This window comes from Petromyzon marinus, chromosome 28 (assembly GCF_048934315.1).
Source record: "Petromyzon marinus isolate PM22_M1 ecotype Great Lakes invasive population chromosome 28, UKy_Petmar_22M1.pri1.0, whole genome shotgun sequence".
NCBI classification, from domain to species: Eukaryota; Metazoa; Chordata; class Hyperoartia; order Petromyzontiformes; family Petromyzontidae; genus Petromyzon; species Petromyzon marinus.
The window spans coordinates 3,654,013-3,675,712 of record NC_133694.1 but is presented as its reverse complement, the minus strand read 5'-3'; the positions used below and the strand labels follow the sequence as shown (position 1 = coordinate 3,675,712).

Sequence of the window (21,700 nt, the reverse complement as noted above, 5' to 3'; positions counted from 1 at the left end):
CAGAACAGGCTCGGATGTTCAAGTGATGTTTAGCCGTGAACGTTGGAGAGACAAAGGCGGCGATGGGGTATTGGGTCCAGCCACACACAACAAATAGGTGCTCGCTAACAGCATGTGCGACAGCAGTCTGTTTCCCCATCTACGTGAATGCCAAGACACACTCGCGCACAAAGACAAAGCTCCCCCGTGTAGCCTGCATAGGCTGTCGAGACGCGTGCTGTTTGCGAGCACCGACGAAGGTCGCAACGGCTGACGAATGGTGTGGTGTGGCAAACACCGACCACGCCCGGTCGCCTTTGTCTCCAAAGTCACAAAGATCCCCCGTATAGCCTGTAACAGGCTGTTGGGGCAAGTGCCGTTAGCGAGTAGCAACGATGAAGACCGGCACGGAACACGAGGGGGGTGGGGTGCCCAGCACCACGCCCGGCCGCCTTTGTCTCCCTAGCGGCGATGCTTACGCAACCGCGCACGGGATACTCATTTAAGGCCGAGTCTACCTAGGGGGGAGGGGAGGTGGGGGGAGAGAGAGGCCCAGGACCGGTTCAGAAAAAACGCCACCGGCGTTGGTTGCATGCGTAAGATGACCCCCCCCCCCTCGTCCAGCGCTCACAGAGCCATCACTCACCGGGAGAGATGCCGTCCCCCTTGCACCCAGGAGCAGGCGCGGTGCAGGCGAGGAGATACCACAGGCAGAGCGAGCAGAGCCCCAGCGAAGCGCCCCCGCGTCCCAGATCCATCATGGCCAACTCCAGCCACACACGGACGCTGCCACAGATTTTTTGGGGGTGGCCCCAGCCACACGAACACAAATATTCCCCCACCACCACCACCGCCGCTCCTCCCCAACCGAGTAGTCTCGCTCAGGATGTTTGGGCAAGGGCTCTGTTAGCGGCACCACCACCACCACCAACAACCAAGGAGCACCAGCAGGCGTGGAAGCAGCAGTGAACGGTGATGCGGACGACGGTGGCAATGCTTGCTGCTGTGTGTGGTGTGTGTTCTTCACGGTGTGTGTTCTTCACGGGATCGCGTCACGCGCCTGTCTGAGTGGGCGAGTCGCTTGCTTGTCCGCGCTCATGGAGGGAGGGAGCGTGGCGGGTGTGTGCGGGAGCTCCTCTCTGGCTGATGAGAGAAAGAGAGAGGGAAGGAAGATGCTGAGATGATTCCTCCTCGCAGCTCGACTTGACTCCGCGTGACGCGGTTCCCCCTTCTCACCCCTCCCCCTTCGCCACCCCTCCCCCCTTCGCCACCCCTCCCCTTCGCTCCCCCTCCTCTCTTCTCCCGTGAACAAATTCCCACCATCACCACCGCCGCCTGATGTAAACCCCTTCCCCTCCCACCATTATTCTCCCACATCACCCGTCCCCTCCAGCCTTCCGTGCATCTCCTCCAACATTGCATCTCCCACCCTCATCCCATCTCCTCTACCTCGCATCTCCTACCATTGCCTACTACTACTGCTCCTGCCGTTATCCGTCTCCTTCTACCTCTTCCATCTCTCACTACTCCCGAACAATACCTGTTCACGAACATTCGAATGTCGTTTTGAAGACGTGTCCAGGTGGGTTTTCAGGGCGCCTCTCGAGGCTGAGTGCCGACTAATATGATCGCTTGTGGTCCAGCCATGACGAGGCGAGGGTTGGTGGATTACGTAGAGATGTGCGAGGTAGCCAGCAGATATCGTTACAGGCAGTGGTTTTGTGAATCCGCCTGTGCGGTGTTTTTTTTTATCCTGGTTCACTGGTGTCCTCTTACGTGCACAACACGAATTGATCTAATTCGCCAAACATCCTCACGCGGCAAGATCTTACTAAGAGTACTCGGCGAGGCTCCCTTTACGAAATAAATTACGTTAAAAGTGGACCCTGGCCGGTACTTAAACTATGGTTTTACGAACCCTGAGGCTCTACCGAGTCTGCACAAACTGAGCTGGTGTTACCGGTATAAACTGCAACAGAAGCAATCATTGGCCGGTTTAGCGGGTGGCCCAGTGCCTCGGAGCAAGATCCTGGGTTTGATTCCAGACTCGGGTGCCTTTCTGTCTGGTTAGTTTCTGTATTCGTCCCCTGTTCAGCGCGGGTTTCCTCTGGATTCTCCAGTTTCCTGCCAATAGCCCAAACCACACACAATCATCTCAAAGCAAAAAAAACCCCATACCTAAACATTACTCAATTAGGATTACACGTAACAACATCGCAACTTAGGTGAACATTCGCCAACGACCTTCTTGAAAGGTGAGTCCTGGGACTCTTTGAGGCTCGTGTGTTAACAAATGGAATAACAATAAAGCCCTAAACTCAAAGGCGTGAGTCGCAGTAGCGGCTAGAGGGCGTCAATAAGCGATGCATACGCCGCGCGTGTTGACATTATGCAGACACTGGTGCGTTTCGTGGGGGATATTTGACGATACTTCACACCGCCGGTGGCGTGGTGAAGCATAGTGCGGGTCGGTGAGGACTAGGAGTTAAGGTTCGGTGAGCATAGAACGATAGAAGCACAGTACAACATTGGCTTTTGCTGCACTGCCCTCTGCTGCTCACCACGTGACTTCGCAGCCTTCGTATGCAAAGCGGTCGCACATCCAAGCGCGACCCAGCCGCATGATTTGCTGAGCTTCTGAGATCGAGATCGGGTGCGTTGCGGGTGACGAGGTTGGTATGTGGCAGCGTCATTGATGCACGAAAGATTCAAACCAAGTTACGAGCGTTGACTCAACATTCAACGGGTTATTCTTCGGTTCTTTCGGTAAAGTCACGTAGAAAGAGAAATACATTAAATAATAGCAAACGACGTTTCGATTGCAACACAGGCAATCATCATCAGGTACAAATGAAAGAGAAAAGAAACCTAGTAAACTCAGAAATACAACACACAGAGTGTTGTACTGTAACTGTGACTTTACCGAAAGAGCTAAGAATATAATATATCCACTCTTTAGCTTCGATGTGCTGTGAAGGGTCATTGCCTGAAACGTCACCTATTAAAATATTGTTCCTTTTAAGGCCACGCAATGTGAGATGACTGTATTGCGTGTTATGTGTGCTCGTGTAAAATGGCACATTTGTGCTCCCAGAATGTTATTCGTGTTAAATACGCCAGAATTTAAGTGCGTACCGTAAGTGCATTTGAAATGTATTTTGTCAAACACCTTTGAGCGTCTGTGAAGTTTAGCCTTCCCACGATTCCATCTGGAATTGAGTGGCTCGCCGAACTCGACATCGCATTGCAGTACTGTTTGCGCTACTCCCGTCATACGACAGAAATTAGAATGCGAATTTTTCAAAGTAAAGTGTGCGACTCAGTGGCGAGAAGTGTAACACGTTTCTGCGGTGCTGGTTTACGGCGCAAAACCCCAACGTGACACTTTCGTTGCCCGCACGTAACCTGGATTAGAACGATTCGAACCCAACACGAGATCGACGTACATTTATACCTGTCACGCGAATGAGTGGCTGAGCTCGGTGCAAATGTCGCTCATTCTCCTCTGCTGCTCCCTCCGTTGTCTTGAACCCAATCCCCCCCCCAACACGTCCGTGCTGTCGTTCCCCTGCACCCTTGTTCAAACCGAGAGGATGAAGACCTCCCGCTTCTGTGCCTATTCCCGACCGCCTCTCTATCTCTTTACAAACAAAAAAAACTAAACCGCATTCCACGGTTTCTGTACGTCTTCGAGATTCGGAGGCATTTATGCGCTTTATAAATTCACATTGCATCGCATGTACAACTACTTTTTTATCTTTGGTTTGCAGTTGGCTACGTGCGTTCGACATGCATAGATGTACTTTGAAGATGCCCAAAACGTCGCCTATTTCACATCCTTCTCTTCAAGGCGGGTGTTACTGCCGAATGTGGCAATTTGTTGTATTTATCGTACAGTGAAAGGGATTGTGACAGCGCCTCCGGGTGGTGAGCATTTTTTAAAAATCAATATTGAACATTTTAAAGTAAAAAAAACGATCTCGTTCTACCCCATAATACAGGGGGGTTGGTGTTAGATCGCGTAAATCTAAATGTGTCGTTAAACCCGCCTCCACCCTACAACCTGGTTAGTAAGGGTTGTCACGTAAACAGAGCATGCCAATTCTGTTCTGTTGACGCGACAAACCTTACTCATTTACTGTCGGGTGGTGGCGGGCTTAACGACATTTATATATACGCGATATAACACCCAAAAAAACCCCCTGTATTATGGATCGTATGATCATATTGGTCGCGAAAGCCTTCGTTCCACCCCATTGTCCTCCTCCTAGTCTCTCTATGATCCTGATGGTGGTACCCCGGGGTACCAAATAAGACAAAATGGGCCAAGACAATTAAATATTTTATTTCTGGGACACTTTTTTTTCCAGGGGTGTTACTTCACTCCGCGACTGGGGTACCAACCAATCCGAAATCGGTGATGCCACACTCCGCGATGTCGAAACGCAGTGAGGACGATTGCGCTGAAACCCTGAACGCTCGCGGTACGCACCGTGGTGGTGCATCGCAGTGTACAGCTCGTCGAGACGAGTCGATTGCCTCATCGCCGACCATCAACAGACTAAAAATGACTGCATCGCTGACATAATGTTCACATGATGTTTTCACACGCCGTAGGAAAGCGTCAGTCGTCTTGTTTTAAAAAGAACCACGTTATAGGCCGTGCAAGAGTTGTGTTTATAGACCACCAGCAGACATAACAGCATTACACATTCCGCCGTGTTTATCAATATGGCAATATAGTTTTGGTTACACGATAAATGAACAACGAAAGGATAGTAACGTACGCCACAAAGTGAATCGCGAGCAAAATTCTCTATAGGCTTTCTTTATGGGTAAATACTCTTGAGATATATGTTGGTTTGTTCATTCCGTGCTCTTATTTGGTACATTACAAACAATATACAAGGCTAAATAACATAACCTTCCATGGCTGCTTCCCAGTGTGCTATATTTCTCTCTCCCTCCCTCTCTCTCTCAAGTACATCGCTGGAGTCAAAGCGACATTTGTTGGCCTCTCTGACCTTGGTAATCAAAGATGAATATGTACATACACAGCAAGAGTGGCAGTAAACCTAAAGCCAAACATGTATCACACAAGGCCCACACAGCGGGGTGTGTGGGTTTTAAAAAGCCTTTAAACCACATGCAAATTAAACATTGGGAGCAATAGCAAGCCTGACCAATGATACGCACGCGAGTGACAAACAAGTGGATTTTCAATGAGCAAGTGGTAACGCTATCGAGGCTGTGCAACTGCACCAGAGGTCTATTGGACAGGAGCCAAAGGCACAGGGCTATGAAAAGCTGATGGGCACATCTCCCCCAACTATGAGCCGACACACACTTCACACACGTTTGTGGGTGGCATTTGAGAGTAGCAAACACTTTTTTCCTCCCACTGAATTATAGCACGCGTACCAAAACAAACAAACACCCCACAGAAAACGCCAAGGGCAATGGTCAGGTTGAAAGCAAAGGCAGTGACTTGCAAAGCAATTCCGGAATAAAAGTTAACAAATTACGCTGTTCTCAATTAGACTTTCATACAGGCCAATGGCTATACATAGGCATTCACTCAGAAGTGCCAAAGGTCACCGCGCAACTGTCAAATCTGTGGGCAGAGTTCAGTTTCATACGAAAGTTATGGATCGTGAAAGCCGAACCGTCCGTACACAGCACAGTAACCTTGGAAATCAAGACTGGATTTGAGCGAGTGGTTTTGAGTAACCCGCCACAGTAACAATCGTACAGAAATTCCCAACACGAGACTTCAGCTCTGCTTTACAGAGTCGTTGCGCCCCTGGTGGGCAACTATACAATTTCAAAGGTGGCTATGCAAGATACGATTGTGCCCCCCCCCCTCCTTTCACCCGACTGACTCAATTTTGCCAAAATTGTTACGGATAATTTTAACCCGTATACCATGACGGCTATAACTAGATATATTATTTTAGTTGCACCGTGTATTGGGTTTAGAGGAAAGACAGTCTCACATTGGCAGTATTAATAAAATATTTAAGGGGACAATAATCACAATTAAGTTATCATGCGTCTTGTTTTCATGAGCATGTCAGTTGGCAAAACAGCCTGGTGCTCAGTAACACCATCAGCAGCGCTATCATACTTACGCTGTTTTTCAAAAATACAATTTTTGTTCATTTGTAACAATGTCATTTTTTAGCATTTATGGTTAACTGTTGGAATATATTTTTAGGAAAAAAAATATTATTTTTGTTTTACTTACGTATATATTTTTAGGAAAAAAATTCTTATTTTTGTTTTACTTATGTTGATTCGTAGCCCCCCCCCCCCTTGTGGCCAACTGGCCCCCCATGCGTTACAACTCTGCCACACACACCCCATAGTTGCACCTCCGGTGCCTACCAGAATTGTTGAGCATATACAGCTGGTGGAGCCAGATGTCTGGGCTTGACCCGGACAGTCTGGGAATAGGCATCCGTGTATCGGGTACCGAAATCTGGTGGCAATTGCGTCGAACTGAGATATATGTGCGGAGTTTGGTTTTGTGGAAGAGGTGCCAACCATCAGCCACAGTGGTAGACAGAACAGTGCCGATTGTAACGCAACAGGCGTGAAATGAAGGCACTGGTAGCCAATCTGTGGTCAATACAAAATCCACATCGGTAGCCAATTTTCTTAAGCAGTCTTTTACTTTGCTCGTTTATTGGAATTAAAGCAAGTCGTGCCATCATCATCATCATAACCCAATTCAGTTAATTAAATCAGAACCCATATTCACATTTGCACTTTTTAACCACCGTTCGAAACTTACACGTCAACTACCATTCAATATTGCATAACAAACTGCATAGATTACAATGAAGCGCATTTAGGACAATCATAGCCTAGCGGAGAAGGAGGGGGGGGGGACAAACACCAATGCAGGTAAACATTCAAAAATCAAAAAAGCCTCCATCCTAAAAATCACGACCACGAGGCTTTTTTTGCAACGCAATCTGTGCTCGAGGAAAGTGGTGATAAATTCCCCTTTTCCACTGGCACGTCGGAGCCGGACCAGTGCGGGGTGCTCGTGGTACACGGGTGGATTTCCACTGGCTATATACAGAGCCGAGCCGGAACCAAACCGTTCTACGCCGGCCCGAAACAAAAAAACACACATCCGAATGTGGCTCGGGATGAAGGGTGGGGGGGTCAATCATTTTCAACGTTGCACGATGCAAGCCAGCAGACCGGAAGAACACAGCCGTCACCGCGTCACCCGCGCGGCGCGCCCCCGACGTCGCACACCGCGTGCGACGTCGGCGACGCGGCTCGCCTTCCCGCAGTGGAAAAACAACCTGGCGCCTCCCGAGCCACGCCGGGCTGGCTCGGCACGGCCCCCGGCACATCGCGGTTTTACAATGGAAAGAGAGGTAAGAGTGTGCATCTAAAGCCGATGCATGCGGACGCATCTAAAAAAAAAGTTTTCCTCTCATTTCAACAAAAAAAGAAGCTACCCTGTAGTAACCTTGAATCGCAGGACGCAACGGGCGTCACCGCGCAATGTCGTTGCCTTCGTGCGAACGTCTACACGTGAAGGTACAACACCGGCACGTGGCTCCTTCCACTGGTGCCCTTGGCAATACAAAGGGCGATGAGAAAGTCCGTGTGGCCGGATGTACAAAGCAGTGACGGAGCTCGTTGAAACGAGTGGGATGGCTATTGCGTGTCCAGGTGGTGCAACTGCACCAGGACCCAGGCACCAGGCTACAAAGTGGAAATTTAACGTAGGCAAGCCCCCCCCCCCCCCCCCCCCCCCACATTACAATCATTGCACCACGGCCCATGCCAACCACGCTACTCTACACCACTGGCTAAAACTTTAGTTTTCTATGCAGTGTAATGCACTTGGGTCCATCATGGACGGTCCCAATGATTTAATTCCCTGCCGATGTCAACTCGGTGTTGCTTCTCAAACTACGCGTTCACCTCATCCATCACATCAATACAACCGCTTTCCCCAGCAATAAATTATTTGAACTGCGGAAAACATTTAGCACGTGGGTAGAAAATGTGGGTAGCGACAGGGAGCCAGGTCTGGTGAATAAAAGGGTTTCTGCAAGATCCGAGCGTTTTATTTATTAATTTCTTCTCCATTTTGCGGTTAACATACAAACGTGAAGACCGCAGAGTCAATCAATTTGCTTTGAAAATGTTGAAAGGGACTTTTCACTGCACATCCATCCAATGTGGCAGCACTGCTCCTGTATCGGGCCACACACTTTGTGATCACCACCACGCAAAGCCCCACTGAGCCAGCAACCCAAGCGGCCGTTTTGTATTAAGGCTATAGTTAACAGATATTTGTAACATAGTTTAAAAAAAACTTGCACAGCATTATACTTATATCAAGTTATATTTGCACATTATTGCATTAGGATTTTTATTGTTTTATTTTTTTTAATGTAATATTGCTCTTCAACGCAACAATGTTCGCGATTACACGCAGTGTACTTTATTTTAGCAGGGCCGCTATCTCTACGCAAAGCCCCCACCACTCCCCCCACATTCAGGCCATCAAACCTTAAGATGATTAAAACATTTTTTTTATATAAAGCATGCATGGAAGGCACTTCTATCCGGCGTCCCCATGTTCACTCAGCCTTCGACTAAATCGATAAAGGCTGCAATATAACCGGACAATCCACCACCTCTAAAACACGCGCGAGTCAAGCAATTTAATACCAACGGCGATGACACAGTTTACTCGCTCTCCGCTGTTTATAGACTAAATATGTGACGTCGTCTTTTTTTCTTCCCCCTTTAAAGTTGTGCAGAACATTGCTGGCCGGCCGAGAGAGCCAGCGCAGCTCAAATGATTCACTTCGTCAATCCGTGTTTACGCCACTCCCAAAGCGTTTTCTCTGTCCACAAGAACCCCGTGCGTGCGTGCGCGCGCGTTTCAATAAACCGAATGAATTATTCGTTTTTTGCAATTTCACACACGCAAAAGAAAACGTGCTACTCGGCACGTCCCAGATTGTAATAATAATATAACAAAAAAAATATCCGTGCTCTGAGGGCACAGAATGCTTGAAATAGCAGGGCGAAGGAGCATGATTGATTGCCTATTTCTCATTATATGACCGAGAAGGACACGGACTCAAGCACGACAATAGTTGCGCCGTTGTGTTATGCAGTAACAAAAAAAAAGAAGACTCTCCACTACAGAATTATTTTGTGCATTCATGAGCGTGCACAGATTAACTGATTGCAGGCAATGACACACCAGGGCAGTTTTATAGCAACTGTTGCTGGAAATCTTCACTACCAATGCATTCACTATAAGCAACTGGAGCCGCCTCTGTGTGTGTGGCAAGAGCAGAGCGTTGACAGTTCTCCCCAAGCAGCAATAGAAAGTGATGCAGCAACCACTGCCGTCAAAGGTTGCCAATGTCCTTTAAGGATCGCCGTCAATGTGTTCATCACACTCACACACACACACAGCACGATGATCCCGGCCGTACACACTGCTGAAAATGTATATCGCATTCTCACCCGGCCTACAAGCAGGTCGACTCAAAGTGTAAAACGAGTGCTAGGTGCAATGTGCGGTCCGACACCAAGCGCTGGGGAGTGGTGATGCCGACCAACGAGTTGTGCAATGTGGAAGCCGTAATAGGCGCTCGCCAACAACACACCACAGCCTGTAGGATAAATGCGTTGCGTGCTTGTGTCGTGCTTCCAGAGTAGGCTTGCGACGATTCTGAGATTAATAGAGATCTCTTGCTCGCGACGATTCTGAGATTAATAGAGATCTCTTGCTCATAATACGTTGCGTCGAAACCCGCACGTAAAGAAATCGCTTGTTTTGTACGATTCACGCAAACGACACGTTCATTTCACGAAAACTACTTTCCGCCCCTAACAATTCGATGCGCCATCACAATTTGGGATCGTGATTAATTCTTTTTTTACGCCGAGGTTGATGCGGCGCCTCTAGTGGCACATTTCGATGCATGTGTCACGAATGTAAGACTATTTGAATGCCTCGTTACATGCCCAGTCGATGGGTGGTTAGGTAGGTGGGTAGGTAGGTCAGTAGTGTGATGATTTAGTAGGCGAGTGGGTGGTTGGGAAGATGGGCGGGTCGTTGGGTAGGTTGGTGGGTAAGTGGTTGGGTAGGTGGGAAGGTGGGTAGCTCAGTGGAGAAATAAGTGGCTAGGTGGTTGGATAGGTGCACGGGTGGTTGGGTAGGGTAGACATGAAGGTGGGTTTGGTCGGTGGAAAGGTTGGTTGACGAGCGGGTAAAGGTGGGCGATGTGGAGGCAGCTCATGCAAATGAGCGTAGGTAGGTCAGAGGTCGGTGGTGATGTTGGCAGACAGGGCCTGGATGCGGCGACCGTTGCAGTTGCGGCACAGGATGTGCGAGTCGAGCGGGTAGCAACCGCGCCCCTCGCTCTCCGACGACAGCACGAGCCCACAGTCCTGCGCGTCGACAGCAAAGGAGGCAAAGGGTGGGACGATGGGGGCGTGAGACGTGCGTGGTGTGGGATTATGGGGAGTTCATTGGACACCTATTCGCAAGAGTTCAAGGAAGCCTAGAACATTTTTGGGACAAGTGTTGTTGGTAAGCGAGCCACGCAAACCACATCTTGGCATGGCACACGGTGTGTGGTGGTGTGGCCAGTACCACGCCCGGCCGCCTTTGTCTCCCCAACCCCGATGTTTTCACACCACACCAAGTACTCATTTAAGGCCGAGTCGACCTAGGGGAGGACCCGGGCCAGATTCACATATTCGCCACTGTTATTGGCCACGAGCGATAATTAATCTCGGGTCACCGGGTTTGTAGCGGTAGTACGCTAACCACTACACTACTGCTTCCGATTGTCATTAACCTTTAACAGACTGTTGGGGCAAGTGCTGTTAAGCGAGCACCTATGAAGGCCGGCACGGCACACGAGGGCGGTGGGTTCCCAGCACCACGCCCGGCCGCCTTCGTCTCCCCAGTGGCGATGTTTACACACCGCACCAGGTACTCGTCTGAGGTTGAGTCGACCTGGAGGAATCCCCAGGAACGGTTCAGATAATTGTCATTGGTCGTGGCCGTGAGCGGGAATCGAACCCGGGTCGCCGGTTTCGTAGTGCAGCGGTGCTAAGCACTCCACTGCCGCTCCCCACTGTACCAGCGCACACACACACACACACTCGTCGAAGCATACCTCACACTTGTAGCAGTGCACGTGGAAGCTGCGGTCTAGCGCCACGATGCGCACAGTCTCCTCCTGGCCCGGCTCCGGCATGATGGGGTGCTGGCACACCGAGCAGCGTGGCGCAAACTTCCTGTAGGGGTCACAAACGTAAAGACAAAGCACACGAAAATAAAAACTATGAGAGCTCCATTTCAACACAGTCCATGAGCCCAGACCAGATATCCCACTTGTCAGTACCACATGGAGTAGCATAACTTTAATCGGTTACAATTTATTCACGTGGCCAACAATAGTGCATAATGTGACTACCACTTGAAATGAGTGGGGTTAAGAAATTCATTTTTATCATCCATATTAATAAATCGCTATGACGAAAAGTTCTGCTACCTAAGGTGTGGGTACTGATATTTGCTCTGGCGCATCGACTGTGCGTCAGTCCACGACCGAGTGAAGGCCACTCCACACAGCGTTGGTCGTGGCCGATTGTTTGACCATACCTCACCACATTGGTGAGTGCAGGTTGGTAGAGGGGCAGGCCAATTAAAACCTGCTCGGATATCGCTCGTCACCGCTTGTTAGCCGTGGCGGGGAACCGAACTTGGGTCGCCAGGCTCGCAGGGCGGTGTGCCGGCCACTGTGCCACCACTACGCCACTTGAAAATCGGATGAACTATTCCACGATCGGTTCAAGCAAAGTTGGACTTTGTGGAAACAAAGCGCACGCTTACAAAGGAAACGTTCTGGTCGCTTTGTTATCGAAATCACTCCCCCCCGGCTAAAGCTAAAAAAAAAGAATAAAAGCGTGAAAGAAATGTACAAATGAAGCAATGGCGACGAATGTAGTAAACGTGGTGACGATGACCACTGAAGATGAAAGACGCACATTTCTTTGCAGCAATCTCAGAATTTGTGAACTAAACAAGAGCAACAGCAGGTGGCGCAACAGCATTGGTAAAATACGGTAACCGATGCAGCGCCACAAAGAAATACTCGAGGTTCATTCGGGTAGAAAGCGCTCTGAAAACATCGTAGAGATGCGGAATGACACATTGCAATTTGGGCAAACTACATGATGTGGATTCTAGAATCGAGGGTCCGTACTTTGGTACTTATTGTGCAGCCTTGTAGGCACCGGTTATTACGAGGTTGAAAAGGAAGAAAACTAATAGGTTCAAGTGTATTTTCCCCATTAACCAAGTGCACTTCAGTAATGTTACTTGCAGTGCCCGCGTGTTAAACCATACGAGGGTGATGTCACCAGAGTGCCACAATTGGACACTTGATTTTAACTTTAATGCACAATTTTTCAGTAAAGTATAATTTCAAAGCACATTTTTTTCCTATTGGACAGCCAGGACACACAGTCTAGGTAATTATATACACAAGAGCCCTGTGCGTCTTGCTTTAAAATGGACACACAAAGCCTCTGGTTTGCAGCTAATGCTATAGAAACAAAATGAGATCTCCAAACCGCAAATCCTTCTCATCATCTCTCTTTTCCCAAGCTCGTATATAACCTTGCCCAATTCAAGAAACGTGATACACTTATTCATCTACTACAACTTTGAACGTTGCCGTTTGTTGCTGGTCACTTGATGTTTTGGACCTTTTGGCCTTTGCACAGCAACTGCGTGACAAATAAATAAATACACAATTACAAATGCTATGAACAAATATTCAGTAATTAAAAGATAACGGCAGACACTTTGACACATCCGGGAAACCGGTCCGCATAAAAAAATACAATTGATCATACATTTCCGGTGGGAAAACTTGCACACCTAGTACATATCCATTGAATAAACAAAGATGGCTACTATATACAGTAAAACCTTGGATAGCGAGCATAATTCGTTCCGGAAACGTGTTTGTAATCCAAAGCACTCGTATATCAAAGCACTCGCATATCAGTTGTGATCACGTGACGCTCGGCAGGCAACGCGTATACGTACTGCTCGTATTGCAAGACCTCGCTCGTTTATCAAATTAATATTTATTTAAAAAAATTGCTCGTCGTGCAAAAACACTCGCAGACCAAGTTACTCGCAATCCAAGGTTTTACTGTATTTACTTTTATGGCAAGACGCTTCACAATGAGACGGTCGTAGGCCTACAGGAAGATGTTGATTTAGCCGGGACTTGGTCAGATGCAGGGGGGGGGGGGGAGGTCATTCCAGACCACAGGGGGCAGCAGCGTCAGTTCATCTCAAGTCACCGTCCTCTTCTTCGAAGCTAGAAGTCTCATTTGCTACTTGTAATTTCTTTCTCCACGATCTTTCTATTCTGCGTCTCTTCATGCGAGCCGATGGGTCCCTTCGCAAGCCTATGCGGGTCTCTTAATCTCCATAACCCCCCCTCATAGCATCTTCTTCTTTGTGTCTTCTCAACACGTGACCAAACCGTACAAGTCTCACCTTCCTGACCTATAGAATGAGTAACGCCCTCTTGAGCCTCTAACTTCTTCATTTCTCCTCTACTCCCTAAGGAGATATTCACAACATCCAATCATGATGTCCCACAATGTTAGTCTATGTCCAATCGAGCTCTTAACTAATGTGAGGATGAGACATATACATTACTTATGCCTTTTCATTTTAATGTTTTACAAAAGACTCACCGAGCCTCAAGACTTTTTTTTCTTAAGGAGGGTCCTGCCAAGCTCGAGAGGGAGCAAGGTTGCCATGTTTAATCGCAAGAGTAATTTCAGGTCACTTCTTCAGCATTGGGATACTTTGGCCAAAAAAACAGGTAGACTGTGTGTTTATGGGTTCTTTTTTCAGCTATGGGATTAAACCGGAGAACCCGGAGGGAAACCCATGCAGAAGAACAGAAGGCAGAGAGAACATACAAATTCCACGCAGAACAGACACCAGTCGGCGACATCGAACCCACGCGCCATTCTTTCCACGAGGCACAAGCGTTACCACCACCACTGCGCCACCCTGCCACAAAGGCAAAGATCCCCCGTGTAGCCTCAGCAGATTGTTGGGGCAAGCGCCGTTAGAGGGCACCTATGAAGGCCGGCACGGCATACAAGAGGGTAGAGCAGCACCACACCCAGCCACCTTTGTCTCCCGAGTGGCGATGTTTACACACCGTACCAGGTACTCATTTGAGGCCGAGTTCGCCCTAAGGCTCGCCGGGTTCATAGTGCACTAACCGTGACGCTACCGCTCCCCACTACCACACACACACACACACTCGCACACAGCGTGTGCCCATCGCCGCTGCGCCCACTCGCCTGTGGAAGTCCTCGATGCAGTGGATCTGGTTGGTGGCGTCGACGGTGAAGGGCACGCCGTCCAGGCTCTTGCGGCACACGACGCAGGTGAAGCACTGCGGGTGGTAGGCCTTGCCCGTGGCACGCAGGATGCGGTCCATGATGGGCTGGGAGCACACCGAGCAGCGCTCCAGCATGTTCTGCCAAGCGGACGGAAGGTGGGGGTCGGGCGGGGCAAGGTTCGAGGTCAGTGGACTCACACATGTCTGTCTGTCCGTCTAATTCGTCCCGCATTTGAAGAGCAACCGATTGAATATTACAACTGTATGTCGAGTCTGATAATACACTTGATTGCATCAGAAGCTGCTTCACGTGCTGCGTCCGTATCTCCCATGTAAACGTAGAATGGGCAGTGCCTTGAGTGGAGAAATATGTACAAGGCAATGGACCTTCTTCATGCCATTGTTCTTAGAATGGCCCATTGCCCAAAACGATGCCTATTATATATTTTCCTTGCAAGGCCACCGTTCCATTGACGAGCTCGTCGAGTTGTTTGTTGATATTTGTGCACCACTGCCAGCACAGCATCAGCAGTATCACCAAATACTTTCTTTCACGGGCAGTGGGTTGGCATGTGATGAACCGATCAGACCTCATCACATTCACACGAGGCCGAAGCTTTCATTTTCTATTTGTGAAGGAACCAGCCGCATTTGCCGTGCGTTGTGCGAACACAATTACTGCATAGATTCGCAGAAATGCGTTTCCATGAAGCTCAAACACCAAACCCTGTGAGGCGGGGTAGTTCGGATCATATACGACTGGCAGCACATTCTCCTTCTGTATAATTTGAATTTTGAGTTCATTGTGGCAGGACTTTTGAGCGATAGCTTAACATTTAAATTTGTTCACGGTAAGTTATCAATATCATCGTTATCACAATGCTGATGTGAAGATGATGATGATACCCTGCCAATGACGAACGGTGAATGAATGAAAAAGATCGTCACCGAGATCGCGATGACAATAATCCACAATCCTTGTCGTGTGCATGTGCGGGTGCATGAGTGGGGGGGGGGGGGGGCTGTGGCGCAGTGTTCAGTGGTTAGCGCGCTGCGCTTCGAACCCGGCGACCCGAGTTTGATTTTCGCTCACAGCCAACACCAGTGACGATTATCTGAACCGGTCTTGGGCCTCCCCCTTTAGGCTCGACTAAGCCTGAAATGAGTACCTGGTGCTGTGTGTAAACATCGCCACTTTGAAGATAAAGGCAGCCAAGGCGTGGTGCTGGCCACCCATCCCTTCGCGTGCCGTGCCAGCCTTCAAAAGTGCCTGCTAACAGCATTTGCCCCAACAGTCTGTTAAGGTTATAACGGGGGATTGTTGTCCTCGTTTTTTTTTTTTGCGTGCACGAGTGCGTGTCGTACGATGTAGCACCCCTCGCAGTACGCCTTCCCCTCGACGGCGTAGAAGGGCTGCCCACGGAGGCGCGCGTTGCACGTCAGGCAGGTGAAGCAGTCGACGTGGAACACCTGCTCCATGGCCGTGCAGCCGTTGCCGTCCCCGACCACGTTCTCGCCGCACCGCGCGCACTTGCCTGCCACACGCGCACACACACACACACAACACAACGGGGACCACGGCCGCTGCTGTCAGCCTCCTAGGACTGTCGGGGCAAATGCTGGTTGTGATGTTTGCCTGCCACGCGCGCACGCACACAACACAACACAACAGACCACGACCGCTGCTTTCAGCCTCCTCGACTGTTAACGGACGGCAGCACCGAGGCCGTTGAGTGGCTACTGCGGGGCAACTCACGGGTTTCCCCAGTCGTCATACTCTGTGCATACCACTGGACCAAAAGACACGAGACCAGAGAGATGGCGGCAGCTGCGGGGGCACGACAGCAGCTTCTCCTTAAACCACCGTGAGAGGCGTGGACAGAGCAGCTTCGGCTCAAGGGCTGGGCTCTCATCCCACCGGCACACAGATAAATTCTGCTGCTCGCGGTTCTCCGCAGTCATCGTCGTTCGCGATGGACAGCCGAAGAAGAAGACTGTTGGGGCAAGTGCTGGTTGCGACGCTTCCCTACTGTGCACATGCACACAACACACGGTCCATGGCACCTGCGGCGAGGCTCCTAGGCTGTTAGGGCAACTGCTGGTGGCGAGTCCCTACTAAAGTAGGGTGTCACGTCACGAGATGAAGTGCCGAGACAAATTTCTCGCAGAGCAGAGCATCCCATCGTGTTAGAGAATGGGCTGTGGAAGCAGATATCATAGAGCTACCACTGAGATCCCCTTCAAATGAGCTGGTCCACACAGTTTAGGGCAGAAGTCCTCCCTGCTGAAGCATGAGAGTTAAGTTTATCACATGACAATCAAACCGATATTTTTCATCCTTAAAGCTTGAATTTAATAAAGTGCAGAACAAAATTGAATGCGATGGGTTTTATTGTGTATGCAGTCATTGGTAACTGGGTTGTCCTCTGAGCCGCTTGTTTACCCGGTCACCTCTGGGTTTGCATGATCTTTAAGGCAGAGTTAACCTCACTTGCTTCGACCCCCCCCCCCTGCCCCCCATCACTGTATACATTGGCATTGAGCCTGCGAGTGTGCACGCTGACGCTCCAGACACTGGGAAGTATTGGCACCAAGTACAAAGCCACATCACTGCGGCTGCTCAACGGACAATCGTCCATACCCGTACATACACGTGCACACAAGCACCCACGCACGCACGTGGGAGAAGATTTTTTTTAAGGCTGTTTAAGAATAAATCATTCGTGACAAAAAAGAAAATGAAAACGTTAAACAGCAAAAACAATTATAAAATAAGGGCAGGAAAATGCTCTTCGCCGTGAAGAAAACCACAATGCTGAAAAATTCCCATCCTCCCGGGACTTAAAATTGCAATTCCCCCTAACCCTCGGTTTACAGAAAGTGCCAATTGTTAAGCTCGATTGAGATGGAGTGGAGAGCAATACTAAAAGCCAGACTTTCACTCTCGTCCACCGATCCACCCACCCATGGCATGCGCTTCCTGCCTGCGAACACGTTTGGCACGCACAGAAGCTCTCACTTAAGGACCACGCTTTGGCCAAGGCAGCTCTGTTAAAACGTTAAGACACTAAGGCCAAGACCGAATACATTCAGAATAAAAATCAGCCAGGCACGGGCCCAAAACTAATCATAGAAAATAACGCAATTCAGTTTTGAAAGCTATAGAGTGTATTCTTGTGCAAAACACCGATAGACATGGGGGGGGGGGGGGTGGACGTCAAATGAGACAGCAAAAATGTACGACTTTGGAAGGAGAGATTGGAAGTGCCAATGTAAGCCTGTGCCCCTAGGCCTGTTTTTTAGTCTGCAGTAGCTATGCAAATCCATTCTCTACGCTCACAATACATCATTGACTATGGAATGCACTTGGAGCATCCCGCCAGGAAGCGTATACAAGGGCGCCCCCCTGTCCACAATGTGGTTGTGAACAGTTAAGTGTTATGTTTAGACAAAATGGAATCAACTGTACAAATAAGACAGAAAAAAATGAGAAACAATGGGAATGAGACGGTGAAAGCAAGATAAAATATAACACCCTTGTTTGAATCCAACAGCAATCAAGAATCATGACAATTCATAAAATTGTCAATTGACTGCTGGTTGAAGACTTCTCCAAATCAGTCATGGGAGGTGTTTAGCCATACTTCACCACAATGTTCGGTACCGGTTTGGCGAAGGAGGGGGTACCAGGAATTGTTTCTGAGACCACTTTTTGCCGATGATAGCCGTGGGCAGGAATCAAATTTTGGTCGCCGCTGTTTTTACAGTGCAGCACGTTAACCTCTCTTCTAACCCCCCCTCACTCACCCACACTTACTCCCCCCACTTACCCTTCCCCCTCGTCCCCCCCCATACATTTTCCAAGTGCAGAACCTCTAGTGCTGAAGTTCAGTATGTGTACGGGACAAGAACATTTCCTGTTCTTCAACTTAGGCCTTTTCACTGACCAGTAATGACAGACACTCACCAAAAAACATTGGTATCGTGACCAAAAGCAGGAAAAAAAAGTCATGAAAATATTATTACAAAAAATAAACCCAATGATGATAAAAACTGTGAATGTAACAAGGATGACGACTGGAACGATTAAGACCAGTTTTCTACCGATTAAAAAAAGCACCTCAGACTGAAGAAGCAACAGCAGGTGGCGCAACTGCACCAACGGAAATCCAACGGGCTATGCAATGCAAGGAAACTCCGGACAGAACACTCAAGAGTCAAACACAAAAGCAAAATTATGATTCACCAAAAAAGCACCACGCTAATGGAAGCTCAGTGTAATGCTCATAATCGTGCATGGCACTAATGTGACCGGGGTTGCTCTGTTAAAAAAGTAGCGGTGTGACGATTCACAACATCGCATCAATTCGACTAATTGAAGTGATTGACAAGAGTGTGATTCTGGCAATCCCGACACAAAATAATTCCCCAGTACTTTTTTTTATTTTACGATTTAATGAAGGCTTACACTCATGCCAGAGAGCACGAGGAGGGGGAGACTGCCTAGATACACATCCAAAAGATAAAAAAACGTTTGTTTACTTAAATTACCGTTTTGAACGCCAGTTGCACGCACGTACGTGTAAAGAGTAATGTGGTTTATACGTTCCTCCCCCCACACAACGCCGCTCGCCCACTCGAAGATAAATAATTCCGGGAAGTACGTTTTTGTTTTCTTTCTCCGACAGAGGAAGAGTACAGACGCGTACTGGTCCCATGCCAGAACCTTCAACATAAATTCTGGCAAAAGCGAGAAACTTTTGCGCAACTAATTCTACAAATTATCATTAGCATCATTGTTTCCTGCCAATCTCAAATACGAAAGATAGAATCAGCATTTGGCTGTCAAACATTGCGTTTGCCTATTAACAGATGTGCATTAAATTTCGTACAAAAACAACAAATCTACTTTTTTGCCTAAGAAAAACGGTATTTGGAAAGTGAATCACACAAATTCTGCTTTAAGTGTGTGCTTAAGTAAAAGGCAATTCACAATGTGGATGTGGGCTAAATGCCAAAAGCTTGTGGTTGGTGGCCTAAGTACATGATTGTTACATTCACGTGGAAATAATCAATGTGAAAGCTCTAAAACAGCATTTCAAAAGGTCACAAAAGCTTCACAGTTTCACCATTTTATTATTTCGGACAAAAAACTGGTGCCTCTTGTTGTAAATGGGGCCGGACGGAAAGAAATTCACCAGGACACCGGCCACTGGCCACCACACGTGCAGTTAGACGTGAACGCGGACCAATCTGGGAGCCTTCCATATGAATGTCGTGGCTGTGAAACGACGGCTGGCGCAGCGCGGCGGCACAAAGCGACAACACGCGTCGGGATCACTGGCAGCGAGGACACTCACCAAAGTACTCCTCGGACGGCGGGTTGTTCATGTCGTGCAGCATCTTCTTGGTGAGCCGGTCCACCTCGTCCTCTAGGCCGGACACCCCCATCGTCGGCGGCCCCCCTCCGCCGCCACCTTGCACCAGTAGAGTCTGCACAACAAACGTTGGGAGCTGTGAGCGAAATCTTGTCCTCAGGGTGACTGTGATCAATGGGTGAGGAAGCCTACGGTGCATTTGATTTTGTGCAGCCACGAGGGCCGCCACTTGGAAGTGGATGGCAAACGATGTTCACCTTCACTGAAAGCGTCCAAGTAGGGCATACAACTTGGGAACTGCGACCCGATGCATTCGTGAGAGGGAAATACGCACAGGAACAGCATTAGGCCGGTAAAAAGGGAAGCCCTAAATTATATTTTGCTAAATTTCCAGATAAAGCGAATGCGTCCGCAAGTACGTCCTGCTCACTGCTCGGTGAGAAAAAGGTTGCATCCAATCCTGCTCTAGTGATTCAATAAGTGGTCACTTGATTCACGGCCATGTGTAAATAAAAAAAAGTTATTCCCACCGTCTTGTTCAATTCAATGCAATCGCCCATATGTAACATACGCATATCATTTGCACTGAACTTGAATTAAATGTCAACAATTCATTCTTACACGAATTATTCTATGCATGTCCTCTAAGCATACAATTCGCTTGCAATGCATGTTAAACAATACATTGTTTCGATTTCATGCTTTCGTGACTGCAGGGATCATCTTCTTGGTTCTTTCGGTAAAGTCATGTAGAAGGGAAATAATAAAATAATAATCAATATTTCCCTTCTACGTGACTTTACCGAAAGAACCAAGAAGATCAATACATTGTTGCCTACTTGTTACGATTGTGGCCCCCAGGTTAAAAACCACTGACACAACTACCAAACAGTTTGACAAATGCCACCTTGATGATGAGAACGAGGACAGCAAATATGCACCGCAATTATGGGGTTAAATATTCAACTTGCCAACGAGGTTACACAGCCCTGGCTTTCGCCCTGTTTTTTTTCCAACCCGTGGGGGGGGTAGCATCAGGTAGATTAACCTGGGGTTAATTAAAGCCGCCAGCGCTTTATAATTGTGAGCGCCGGTAAGCTGAAGGTCGCACGCGTACATGAGCAACGCAGAGCCCATGGATTTTTTCGGGAAATGCAGACAAAGTGTTTTTTAGATTTCCTGCTAAAGTGCGTTTTAACACACGCCCCCCCCCACAACCAGTTCCTATGAGTTTCGTGGTACTGAAGAGGGCAGAGGGGTTAAAAAATACAACTCCTTTCACTTTGGAGCTACTTAAAACAAAACAGGTGGTCACTGGGCGGCTACAATGGAGCAGAACTTGATGCGGTGCTACCAATTAAATTCGGTGTTCAACGAACACCACACATTTTCACAAATTATAAATACTCCTGGCAAAGCTGCAATTTCCACCACAACGCTGCAAAGTCCAGCGAGGACTCTTGACAACTGTTTACAACGTGGAAATGCAACTTAAATGCTTTTTAAACTTGGCTGGACATGCTGTCTAAAGGATATCCTTTGCAGCGTTTAAAAAAAACAAGTTTTTGTTAAAAAAAATTTTTTTGTTAAATACAATCTCATAGCAACGCCAAACACTGAGGCACGGCATGATGATCGCTGGCAAGATCTTTGGTGGGCCCGTGGCCAGACCAAGCAGCAGAAACCAACGTTAAAAACAATCCCAGAGGCAACCGTGTGCTTTGAGAGAATATGTTGCTCGTTTACAATCGCACTCAATTATTACAATGCCGAGGTGGCTGGGTGGTTCGCGTCACTCATGCCATGTTAGGACACCAATGCCATCGCCGCCGAGATCCTGGGTTTGAAGCATGAATTTAAGCCAAACTGGGTTTTCCAAGT

The 21,700-nt window shown here is 48.4% G+C and overlaps 2 protein-coding genes across 7 annotated transcripts in view; both read right to left on the bottom strand.

The window, feature by feature from the left end:
• LOC116946915 (procollagen-lysine,2-oxoglutarate 5-dioxygenase 2-like) overlaps nt 1–1,209 on the bottom strand; it is a 62,292-nt gene extending 61,083 nt beyond the window's left edge. For both annotated transcript variants that reach the window (XM_032962181.2, XM_032962182.2), the window contains exon 1: nt 626–1,209. In XM_032962181.2, coding sequence (XP_032818072.1) covers nt 626–740 — 115 coding nt within the window. In that variant the 5' untranslated portion in view covers nt 741–1,209. The remainder of the gene's footprint in view (nt 1–625) is intronic.
• Nucleotides 1,210–4,632: 3,423 nt separating this feature from the next.
• The window catches only part of LOC116946914 (lipoma-preferred partner homolog), a 53,068-nt gene continuing 36,000 nt past the window's right edge, over nt 4,633–21,700 (bottom strand). For 4 of the 5 annotated variants that reach the window (XM_076070262.1, XM_076070264.1, XM_076070263.1 and 1 more), the window contains 3 exons: nt 19,802–19,934; nt 15,807–15,976; nt 13,609–14,579 (listed from right to left, as the gene is read on the bottom strand). In XM_076070262.1, coding sequence (XP_075926377.1) covers nt 14,340–14,579; nt 15,807–15,976; nt 19,802–19,934 — 543 coding nt within the window. In that variant the 3' untranslated portion in view covers nt 13,609–14,339. Of the gene's footprint in view, nt 10,432–11,168; nt 11,286–13,608; nt 14,580–15,806; nt 15,977–19,801; nt 19,935–21,700 lie in introns of those variants that run through there. The other variant, XM_076070266.1, reaches the window with a different exon arrangement.